The sequence below is a fragment of the Asparagus officinalis genome, chromosome 8, assembly GCF_001876935.1.
Source record: "Asparagus officinalis chromosome 8, Aspof.V1, whole genome shotgun sequence".
In the NCBI taxonomy this organism is placed as follows: domain Eukaryota; kingdom Viridiplantae; phylum Streptophyta; class Magnoliopsida; order Asparagales; family Asparagaceae; genus Asparagus; species Asparagus officinalis.
Window position 1 is genome coordinate 131,239,592 of NC_033801.1, and position 11,398 is coordinate 131,250,989.

An 11,398-nucleotide genomic window follows, 5' to 3' on the forward strand; every position below is an offset into this window, starting at 1 on the left:
CTGAATCTATGTTCTTATACAACGACAATGATGTACTTTTACTTTTCGATCGGTAAATATATATTAGATATTAATTAACAGTGGATCATTGTCGTATGACATTTACGTATTATCTCTCATGCGGAATGCAGCCAGAAAATAACTGTCTTTGAATGTTGAGTCACAAACAATCCAATTTAGAAACATCGTCTTGTATCGATAATGTCAAATGGACCCTCACAAACTAGTTTTCATCAAATTCGTATGTGTAAAAACAAGTAGAATTAAAAATAATTAGGGTTTCCAAATTGGGCGCTATGAACAAATGTGGGACCAAAGAACGGGTTGAAGGTTTGGGTGCTCGGTTCATGCGTCTGTGGTGAATTTCACGGGAACTGATCAGGGGCTTCAGCGAAACTTCCCAAAGTTTTGGGGCGTTTTCAGCAAGTAAACGAAAAGTACAGGGGAGCTTTTGCGAAACTTACCAAAGCCAAATAAAACAAGAAGCAAGCGGGTTTAAAATCCAGCTAGGTCCGATATTAATATAAAGGAGACCGAGACCTCCACGTTGTCATTGCCAACGACTCCTCGATCTTCTCATTTTTCTTCCGCGGGCGAGAGATCGGATCTCAAGCGGATTTCGCGCTCTCCGACCCGAATCCGGTAAAACTCCCGGCGGTACAATTCGACCTCCTCTCATTCCTCCATTGATTTAGCTTTTCTTCTCCGTTTACGATTCTGGGTTGCGGATCTTGAACAATGCGGGGCGGATCTGGAAGCACCCTTTTATCCGTTCCGTTGGAACGTTTGGATGAATTTTGTTGTTTGGTTAGGGTTTGGATGCTTCATGGGGTTTTTTGTTGATTAATTTGGGATTTGTTTGGTTCTGGTCGTAGCTGTTAGATTTTGGTTCTTTTTTGATTACCTAGGGTTTTATTTTGGTGTGAAATTTATAAGATTGCTAATTTTCTTTCTGCGAAAAATAATCAATTTTGTGTTTTACGACCAGATCCGTTGGAAAAGCTTGTTTCTTTGTTAAAGCATTTTGTTGTAAAACTAAGAATTGAAGAAGTCTCTACTGGGTCCGAGCATTTCATGGAATTATGGTCACTTGTTCATTTTAAATATAGGGGATCTGGTGAAATGTCACTTTAACCACTGAGGGATTATTTTCTGGGTTAAAAAGAAATGAACTTTATCTGTAATTTTATCCAATCACTGTTAGTCAATAGTTTCAAGACATTGATTTGGGACCCATAGTTTTCTTGCTCTTCTTTTCTTGAATATTTATTTATTGTTTCGTGTTATAGGTATTTGGCAATTTAGTCTAGGTCCATTCTGCAAATTTTGCGAGTTCTGATTGATTTTATTTGGTCAGCAGTAAGAGAAGTAAAATTTGTAACAATGAAGGCACTCATTCTTGTTGGAGGATTTGGAACCCGTCTGAGGCCGTTGACGCTTAGCGTTCCAAAGCCGCTCGTTGATTTTGCGAACAAACCCATGATCTTGCATCAGGTATATATGCTTTGCTCTGTCTATATGAATCATACTTTGGTTGTGTCGAAGTTTGTGTTATAAAAGGATTTTTTTTGCTGGGTAATTGATTGATGGCGTTGAGTACTTATGTTTCTTCTTGAAGTCAAGTGTTTGCGGAACGACAGTTAGGAACTGACAATGGATTTGTTGTGCTACTTAACTGTATGAGGGTAAACTCACTCTGTTGATAATAGTATTCCTATCCCTTCAATTACAACTCGTTGATGTGTGCTCCTTTTATAAGAAATTTCTTGTTAAATCAACTGCAATTTATCTTGTAAAGAGGAAATTAGAAAATCTTGGGATGGTTCTACTAGAAAGGGATAGCAGACGTGATGTAGCATGGAATCATAGATGGAAATAGTATGTGAATGTACGAAATACTTACATAGCTTGTAACGTTAGTTATCGATGAAGAAGGATTCTAGTTTGGAGAAGGCATGATTGTATGGCTGTCAGTGTTCGTTAATGAACCTTAACCTTCAATTTGTGCAAACTGTTGATGGTGCATGCTTATAGATTAATTGTATATGAATTTCCCTTTTCTCACTACTTTTTCAATAGATATTTTGGATGATTCAATAAATTTAGGTTCTTTAATTGTGTGTCACCTGGATCAATCCGTCTATTTTTTTGTGTGTTTTCCCCTACTTATTATCAGATTGAAGCCCTGAAGGAAGTTGGTGTAACAGAAGTTGTTCTCGCCATCAATTACCAACCAGAGGTAAGATCCGGAATTTCATGTCTAATGCAAATCTTTCTTTTACTTATCTATCAAATTTGCTTACCCCTTCGTTTGTTTCCAGGTGATGCTCAACTTTCTGAAGGAGTTTGAGACTAAGGTTGGCATCAAAATCACTTGTTCTCAAGAGACTGAACCCCTTGGAACTGCAGGTCCCTTGGCTTTAGCCAGAGACAAGCTAGTAGATGGTTCTGGTGAGCCCTTCTTTGTTCTCAACAGTGATGTCATCAGCGAATACCCTTTTGCCGAGCTGATCAAGTTCCACAAATCCCATGGTGGAGAGGCAACTATTATGGTAACAAAGGTAAGATAAACTAAATCATGGGTAATGTACTATTCTAATGTCAATCATTTGGCTATCGAACTAACTTTCATATCTTATAGGTAGATGAGCCTTCGAAGTATGGTGTTGTTGTTATGGAAGAGAAAACTGGAAAGGTCGAAAGATTCGTAGAGAAACCCAAAATGTTCGTCGGCAACAAAATCAATGCTGGCATCTACCTCTTGAACCCCTCCATCCTTGATCGAATCCAATTGAGACCCACCTCAATCGAGAAAGAGGTTTTCCCCCAAATCGCCTCTGACAAAAAACTCTTCGCTATGGTTCTACCTGGTTTCTGGATGGACATTGGTCAGCCAAAAGATTACATCACAGGCCTTAGACTCTACCTCAGCTCTTTACGCAAGCAATCATCTTCGAAACTAGCTGTTGGTCCTCACATTGTGGGAAATGTTCTAGTGCATGAGACTGCTGTGATTGGAGATGGATGCCTTATTGGGCCGGATGTTGCAATTGGTCCGGGCTGTGTGATTGAGCCTGGGGTGAGGCTATCAAGGTGCACAGTGATGAGGGGCGTTCGAATCAAGAAACATGCTTGCATCTCTAGCAGCATCATTGGGTGGCATTCTACAGTTGGGCAATGGGCTAGGATTGAGAATATGACTATTCTCGGCGAGGATGTGCATGTTTGCGATGAGGTGTATAGTAACGGAGGTGTTGTGCTCCCTCACAAGGAGATCAAGTCCAGCATCCTGAAGCCTGAGATTGTTATGTGATTGGGTATTGGTTGGGTGGGTGGTTTGATTCGGTTTTAGCGAGTGTAGTTGTTGTATTTATGTTTAAGAACTGTTTTGAGCCTGGAGTTTGTAGATAGAAGTTAGAAAGTGACTTGTGTAACGAGAGAAGGGTGTGCTGCTGGCTCGCTTGTCAGTTCAGTTGTGTGTGTATTGCATTGTTTCTTTTTGTTCTCCTTTCTTCATGCATAATAACAACATCAAAACTTCAGTCTGGAGGTTTTGTTGAAACTGCTGAGTCGCCGCGAATGGATGGATTTATAAATTCTCTGATGTCTAATTGATTGAGAACCATAGCTTTCGCGTAGCGTACTCATGACTTTAGCATTTGAATTTGGTGTATGAAGATCAAAATGAATAGTGTTGAATCTGTTGATTGTCAACTTAGGGTAGAGAAGATTGATTTCTGTTGTCATATGCAGGAAGTTTTTATCCTAAAGTAGTTGATGCCGTTCATCTTTTATTATTATTAGGGATAAATATTTTACTATTACTATTCTATTACTGCTACTAATATTATCCCCTTCGTGGTATTGCCTAAGGACTTGTTTGGATTGAGGGGAATGAGGGTGAATGGAAGTTAGGGGAATCATTCACCTCCATTCACCTTGTTTGGGAACACTTAGAAGGAGAAGTTAATTCACCCTAGTTCTCCTTGGTTCACCCCCTAATAGTATAAAATTTGTTACCCCCCAAATTGGGGTGTAACCAAGGGGAAGGGAACTCCCTTCCCTTCCATTCCCTTCTCTTCTCTCAGTTTCCCTTAACTTCCCTTCACCCCCTACAAATCCAAACAGGCCCTAAATTAACTTGTGTAGAAGTTGTTGAGGAGGATATGAAAATGTTTCAGCCTTAGTAGAGGATATATATCCTTCACAAGTACTTAATGGAAGAGTATGACTCAAACAGCCGACTCTAAAAATTTAGGATAAATGTTTTGTTGTTGTTGTTGTTGTTATACGTTTTTAGAATTTCAAGAACACCTCTTTGGGAAAAATGATAATAAAGGTGAATAACAGAAATTGTCAAGGAAAATAGTTATGTTCATTAACATTACTTTATATGCCTCTCATACATTATTCTTGAATTATCCTCCTCATTTTAATTTGACGTAGTCGGTAGTTTTGTTAGCGCAGGGAGGGCATGGAGGTTTTCCTCTACGATCAGTCCGCCTTAAAACAACTATATATTGTTTGACAAACAATATATTGTTTAGAATTTCCATCTATGCCTTGATGCCTCCATGCAGTTGTTCATCTCAGTGTTGTCACCTACCGAGGACATGAGATAAGTTTTCATAAAAACAAAACTTTACGTAAAATATATGCAAAAAAATAACATGAATATAAATCAACTGGGATGTTGTTGACGTGTCACACATGTAGGCTAATATTATAATCTTAATGACAAAAAAAATTCAAACCATACGTGAGCTAAGAGCATGAAGTAAACGAACAAAGGAATTTTATAATTAAATTTACATGATGCACCTAGATTGATGGATACGAAGCTTTTCCAATAAAGTATTAAACACTTCTCATTGCACATAAGATGACTTATATTGATTTATTTAAACAATAAATATCATTTCATTAACGGGATTGAATAAAAAATCATTAGAGGAGGAGTTTTACTTAAACATGCCAACAATAATTTTCAACCAAGATAATTAATGTCTATCTTTGATAATGTGTAGATGCCTGCAAAACTTTTTTAATCAGATATGTGATTTTAGATTTGATATAGAAAAAAATATGTGCCTAAACATGATTAAAAGACAGACCAAATAGCTTCGTTGATACAAATATGAGTGGAGGAATCAGATTCATATTCCCAACGGACAAATTTTTAAAACCTTCCTGTTTGCCAAAAAAATCCCAAAAAAAAGACCCGTTTTAAACTTAATTTCAAAAACCGACTTGTTGTGCTCAACGAAAATTTCGGCAACATCTCGACAGCACCTCGGCGCAACAAAAGAGTAAGATCACAATAGGAATTCCCGTTTCACCAAGGAAACAAGAACCAAAAGCAAAATATCTCAACAAAGTGGGATATCAGCTCTTCCTCTCATCAGTTCTAGGACTGACCTGTCGAGGAAACCTAAATAAGCTATTACAAATCACACAAACAGCGAGACAAACGAATTTTACGTGGTTCGGTAAATTGCCTACGTCCACGGGGCAAAGAGGGAGAGATCTAATATTAGAGAGAAAGAGAATAATGGTTTACAATCACACAAAGTCTCACAAATAAAACCCTCAAACAATATCTCAATTTCTCTCTCAAAAGGATGCTAAAAAAACTCTCTGTCTTTCACTCAGCCAACTTTTCTCAGCCGACTTTTCTCTTTGTGATTTTCACCCTGTGAATTTTCCCCGCACAGAACCCTAGGAGATGAGTGGCTATTTATAGCCTAGATGCAGTCAAAATTTTCGAAACTTGGGCCTCACAAAAAAAAAAAACCGCTAAACTTGTGAATGTGGCCTTGCAATCACGTCCCTGCAATCACGTGGGTGTGGCCCACCACACACGTTCACACGACCCAGTTGGGCTGAAACTGGGTCGGTTTTTGAAAAAAAAGTTTCCAAACTTCACGGTTTTGAAAATTCAAAACAGGTCGGTTTTGAAAATTTGTCCTATTCCCAACTCTAAAATTCTGATATAGAGATGGGACAGAGGTGTTGTGGTTTTTGTTGATACACCAATTGAAAACAGAAGGGTCAGTCTTCCTTTTCAACCAAAAAAAAAAAAGGGTCAGCCTTCTTAGTTGATGCTTGTTGTCCTTTTGGATTCATATTCTCTCTATAAGATTTATATACGTTAGCAATTTGATATAACGTTAGGAACTCCTGTTGATGACTTGTAAACACAATGGATCTAGACAATAATAAAAGAGTGATTTTGGGACTGGTGGGTTTAAAAGTTAAATGGGATTAGAACTGTGGGTCTATAAGCAAAAAATAATCCAATATTCAATGACACCCGAGAGGTCCACAAGAAGCAGAGAGAGAGAGAGAGAAATCGAAATGGCGAAGTTTTCCAGTCTGAACACAGGAGCAAAGATCCCCTCTGTGGGCCTGGGCACTTATAGAGCCCAGCCCGGCGTCGTCGAAGATGCTGTCAATTTTGCTGTGAAGGTGGTTTTCTTTTCTCTCCTCTCGCTTTTCCCCCCCTTGATTTTTACTTTTTCCAGATACAGAATTGAGATTATGTTGACTTGATTTCCATGCAGGCTGGTTACAGGCACATCGACTGCGCTTCCTATTATGGGAATGAGAGGGAGGTATAGTTTCATGTAATTTAACTATTAACTGGTTTTCTACTGATTTTAGACATATTTCACCAGGTGTTTGTAGAATTGTGCGAACGAAATACCCATGAATTTTGATGGAGATTCTGTTAAGTTACACTCTAACCATTCACACCAACATTATGAATAAATTGGCGTACGAGTATATTTTAGACATAGAATACTCTAGGGTAATCATTTTGTTGGAGTTGGCTCAATTTTCAACTCATTTATTGCTGCAGTTTTTCTGCATGCAGATACAATTTTACATGGTCTTTTCAGTCATGATGCAGTCATTATTTGGCTCTGAAATCTACATGAAAGTTGTAGAGGTGCATGTATAGTTTACTCCAAGCTTTGAATCACATGAAACGAAGCAGTATTGAGGGAGTTATGGTCAGTCAAAGTACCCTACTCGAATCTGGACATATTTGTGTATTCCTAAGCATTTTGGAAGATGAAAATGTTCATCAATGCCTATAAATAGGCATCCTCTCATTGTGGAGAGATCATCCAAAAATCACCCAAGTTTTCCACTTGTTCTCTTGAAAGTATAGAGAGTTAAGAAAGAAGGAGGGTGTGTGAGGGCTGTGTGGAAGTCGGCGTTGTTGGGTGTGCCGTGTGTGTCTTGTACCCATTTGTTGATTCCATTATAGTGAAGTATCTTCCGAGCTCCAAGCTCAACCCGTGGTTTTTCCCGTTTGGGTTTTCCACGTAAATCCTTGTGTCCATTATTTGTATGATTGTTTTTTATCTTTTTGTCATTAAGAACAAGACCCTGAAGTGGTGTTGAGAAGTTTTGTGATTCGTCAACACCAACACATTTGAGCTTTGTCACCAGTTTATTCCTATAGACTATAATATGCCAAACTTAAATAGAACTATACTAGGCCATACATTTGAGGAAATAGGATGCCGGATTCTGAGATTGAAAAACATTCTTGAACTAAAATTGGTAGATATTTGTATGCGCGTATAATGGTAGACTTAAATATAAAGTTGGGGTCGATACACAATAGTCTCAGCTTTTAGGTTAATGTGCTAGTTTTTTAATTATCTGTAATTTTTTGGCATGGAACACAGTTCATTCCAGTTTATGGATGTGAACGGGAGCATAGTGTGTCACTTATTTGGAATCAGGGACAAGAGGATAGGCTTATAATGTTTTCTAGGGAGCATTTGGTTTTTAAATATAGGAATCTTAGGTTATGCAAGAGTTAAATTCAAGAAATATATTAGTTGATATCAATAATAGTAAAAGTGTTGTGCGCAGCGGAAATTTCGGCAGCACTTCGGCAGCACAACAAGAGTTAGGTCGCAATAAGAATTCTTGTTTCCCTTCAGATCCTTCCAAGTGTCAGACGGTGCTGTCCCCATTGCCTCCAATACGTCCAATGCGAGGTTGTATCAAAACTCTTGTTGTGCGCAGCGGAAATTTCGGCAGCACAACAAGAGTTAGGTCGCAATAAGAATTCTTGTTTCTTAAAGGAAACAAGAATCTGAAGCCTATATCCTATCAAAGTAGGATATTAGCTCTTCCTCTCGTCAGCTCTAGGACTGCGCGTCGAGGGACCCTAAAAGCTATTAAAATTGGTTGTACTGCTTTTGTGTGATTTGTAATAGCTTTTAGGGTCCCTCGACGCGCAGTCCTAGAGCTGACGAGAGGAAGAGCTAATATCCTACTTTGACAATCACTCACAAACTAAACCCTCAAACAAACTCTCAAATCCCTCACAATATCTCTCTACAAAAGGATGCACAAACCCTAACAAAAGCTGCTGCTTTATCTTTTGCACCCGCCACGAATCCCCCCCCCCAGCCGCCAAAAGAATCCACGCTCTCCTGCAACCGCTCTCAACAAAAAACCTCCTGCGCAAAAACCCTAGGAACATACTGTTCCTATTTATAACTGGCCAATCAATGCACGCGTCAATCACGAGAGAAAAAAAAAGAAAACTTCGGGCCGAAGACGCGTTCACAAATAATGTGAACTTCACGCGTTCACAAATAATGTGAACTTCACGTGGGTGTGGCCCCCACATAATTGCGGTTCACAATTCTCCACCTCGGTGAAGTTTAAAGAACCATAGAACAATATTGCAATTAAGGTGTACATACTTTTTCATTTCTTTACTTTTCTTAAAAATTATAAGTAAAAAAAACTGGTTTGAAGTCTTAATCAGGTGGTTGCCAGAGTTGGTAAACTGGACTGGGTTCCACCGCGATCTGGATCATTAATATTCACCCATTATGTGACAATTGAACCCGAGTCCTGGCTCTATATGCCGTCACACGTTTCGTGCAACTATGACCTATAACGTTTACACCCATACTCAGAGATTGATGTTGTCTATGCCTGTTAACTGCCAGATTGGTTTAGCTTTGAAAAAGCTCTTTGCAGATGGTGTTATAAAGCGGGAAGAACTATTCATCACCTCCAAACTCTGGTTAGTTTTTTTAATCATTTCTTGCACAGTATGACCGACTTAGTGATGGTATGTAGAGAAAACTAACATTATTGATACCATTATTTGACTGTTATAGGTGCACTGAGCACGATCCAGAAGATGTGCCGGTGGCATTGGATACAACATTGAAATGCCTACAACTCGACTATATTGATCTTTACCTTGTATGCTCCTCTCTCTTGTCAACATGTAGATGAATCTAATGCTTGGAATTTTGCCATGCCGATTTCTTTTTGATATAAAAACTTAGACCTAAGGCCCCCAACGTGCCCCTAAAAGTGAAAAGGGAAATATTTACCATGGTTGAGAGAGGCATATGTGAAAACTAACATGACTGACCCCTCAGAAAAAAAGATTTTGTATCCCGTCAAAACAATGTCCAACCAAATGTATGCTATAATCCACCTTATCGAGGATATCAATCTAATCCACAGTACAGAGGATTCGTGAAATTGTTGAAGACAAATGTCTGCCAAATATTCAAGTAGTGTTACCTGGTTGACGATCTATTCATAATCATTACGCTATTGTGTCTTGATTCAATGTTTTAGTTCTTGGCTGCAACAAATAAAAAATTAATTTACGACCCTTACGAATTCTGGACCTTGTTTTCTTCGAAAGTTGCCTTCATCATTGATTTCATTAGAACTTTAATCGTTTACAAATGAATTCAAATAACAAAAATAAAATTTACAACTTTCTTGAAAATAAACGCAAGATCCGTTTATCGTCTCTTGCTTGCGTGGGTCTTTGGCCTGTGACGGGGACGTCGATATCCGTGGACTACCTGGCACTCAGATCTGTTCCAGAAAAATCGGACAGAGCTTCGTCGATCCGCGAGGAGATCTAGAAGCTTGAAGCGCCTATCTCGGCTAAAACGAGATATTTGCTATTCTTAGGATTACCGGCGAAGGGTAATACTAAGGAACGGACACGGGTGATGAAGAATCTGATGAAGACCTCTCCTCTGTTGAAGCGCTCGACCACTCTTCACTGCAGCAGGGCTTCGCCAACTCTCCAAAAAAATCCAGATCCTCAAAAATGAGGCCTAAGGTTGCTATTTATAGGCAATGGGGGCACCTAGGATGCCTAGACACCCCTGGGGTGTCTAGGAAAAGCCTAGACACCCCTGGGGTGTCTCAGAAAATCCGAGACACCCCTAGGGTGTCTCGGAAATTTCCGAGACACTTCGTCCGAACTCGGATTTGAGTGATTCCAAGTGCGTTGGAAGCTTGACGAAGAGTTCGATCCGCTCCGATGGTTGGATTATCTGTAGAGTGATCGAGACGTGAAGGTCATTGTCCTTTTCGTGAACATCGCAGGGTTCCCGATTGGCCCGTGCCTTCGCTATTCCGAAATCACCCTGTTTTTCATTAAAATTATACCCCATTCGTTTCATCAATTGGATGGAATTGGGTTCGTGATAATGAAACTGAGGAACTCCATCGTCTTCCTCTGAACTTCCTCGCTTAAGTTGTTCGGGTTTGACTCTGCCGAACTGGATCGGCTTCTGCCCTTTCCTTTTGGACGGGACTTTGTAGAAAGCCTTTTGTGCGTCTTCCACTTCTTCATTGGAAGCGAAAGATGACTTGATTGGCATTGTTAGACATGCCTCTGTGCACAATGCGTGCCATGAGTGGGTACCTGCATCACGATCATTTACTATTTGTCCAACTTTAAAGGATTCATCAGACAAGTACGCCAAAATAAAATCTTCATTAATGCACCATTCGCCCTCACTCGGTACATTATTATTGTTCTCGACTGAACCAATTACATCAAAGTTTAACTCCCATGGACAATTCCCTTGCGGATCTGGCTCGACATCAGCTTCATTGCCACTGTCAACATCTTCTTTCTCCTGAGATTCCAAGTAGAAAACAGAGTCGGTGTGAAAGTTTTCTACCCCTCGGAAAGGATATTTTTCCGCAATCAGGGTTCGAACTTCTCCCTCATCATTAGCATATTTCATGACCTGATGTAGGGTAGACGGGACAATGCGGTTTGCATGTATCCATGGTCGTCCTAGCAAAAGATTGTAGGACGTGTCCGCATCTATGATGTAGCATGCTACTTCAGACTTAAGATCTCCGATCTGGCACCTGAGTTTGATCTTCCCTAGGGGTCGAGTACTGTTGGCGTTGAAACCAAAGATAGTGGTCTGGGTAGTGTGCAACCGATGCATAGGAATCCCTAAAACCTGCATGACCCTGTAAGGCATAATGCTGAGTGCGGAGCCCGGGTCAACCTGGACACGACTGATTTCAGAAGATCCGATATACCCTGTGTAGTACAGTGGTCGGTCATGTT

General features: G+C 39.7%; 2 protein-coding genes across 5 annotated transcripts; both read left to right on the forward strand.

Annotated features, from left to right (window-relative positions):
• Positions 519 to 3,562, forward strand: LOC109820040 (probable mannose-1-phosphate guanylyltransferase 1). Of its 4 annotated transcripts, none has more exons than XM_020386094.1 (5): positions 519 to 657; positions 1,361 to 1,494; positions 2,177 to 2,239; positions 2,322 to 2,561; positions 2,642 to 3,562. In XM_020386094.1, exons 2-5 carry the CDS (start codon positions 1,384 to 1,386, stop codon positions 3,311 to 3,313), a joined length of 1,086 nt encoding a protein of 361 aa, XP_020241683.1. In that variant the 5' UTR covers positions 519 to 657; positions 1,361 to 1,383; the 3' UTR covers positions 3,314 to 3,562. The 4 variants fall into 4 exon arrangements, with proteins under 4 accessions (XP_020241683.1, XP_020241686.1, XP_020241685.1 ...); XM_020386097.1 differs by having other exon boundaries at positions 523 to 657; positions 1,358 to 1,494; XM_020386096.1 differs by having other exon boundaries at positions 529 to 642; positions 1,358 to 1,494.
• LOC109822005 (aldo-keto reductase family 4 member C10-like) lies at positions 6,173 to 9,519 on the forward strand. Its single transcript, XM_020388157.1, has 4 exons — positions 6,173 to 6,468; positions 6,564 to 6,614; positions 8,991 to 9,067; positions 9,165 to 9,519. The coding sequence occupies exons 1-4, from the start codon at positions 6,259 to 6,261 to the stop codon at positions 9,283 to 9,285; spliced, it is 459 nt and encodes a 152-aa protein (XP_020243746.1). The 5' UTR covers positions 6,173 to 6,258; the 3' UTR covers positions 9,286 to 9,519.

Excerpts from the sequence above, each read along its gene's own strand:
- LOC109820040 (XM_020386094.1), top strand. The coding sequence starts at position 1,384 with ATGAAGGCACTCATTCTTGTTGGAGGATTTGGAACCCGTCTGAGGCCG. Across the intron at positions 1,495-2,176 it reads AACCCATGATCTTGCATCAG|ATTGAAGCCCTGAAGGAAGT; the intron begins GTATATATGCTT and ends ACTTATTATCAG. Across the intron at positions 2,562-2,641 it reads CAACTATTATGGTAACAAAG|GTAGATGAGCCTTCGAAGTA; the intron begins GTAAGATAAACT and ends CATATCTTATAG.
- LOC109822005 (XM_020388157.1), top strand. The coding sequence starts at position 6,259 with ATGGGATTAGAACTGTGGGTCTATAAGCAAAAAATAATCCAATATTCA. Across the intron at positions 6,469-6,563 it reads CTGTCAATTTTGCTGTGAAG|GCTGGTTACAGGCACATCGA; the intron begins GTGGTTTTCTTT and ends ATTTCCATGCAG. Across the intron at positions 6,615-8,990 it reads ATTATGGGAATGAGAGGGAG|ATTGGTTTAGCTTTGAAAAA; the intron begins GTATAGTTTCAT and ends GTTAACTGCCAG.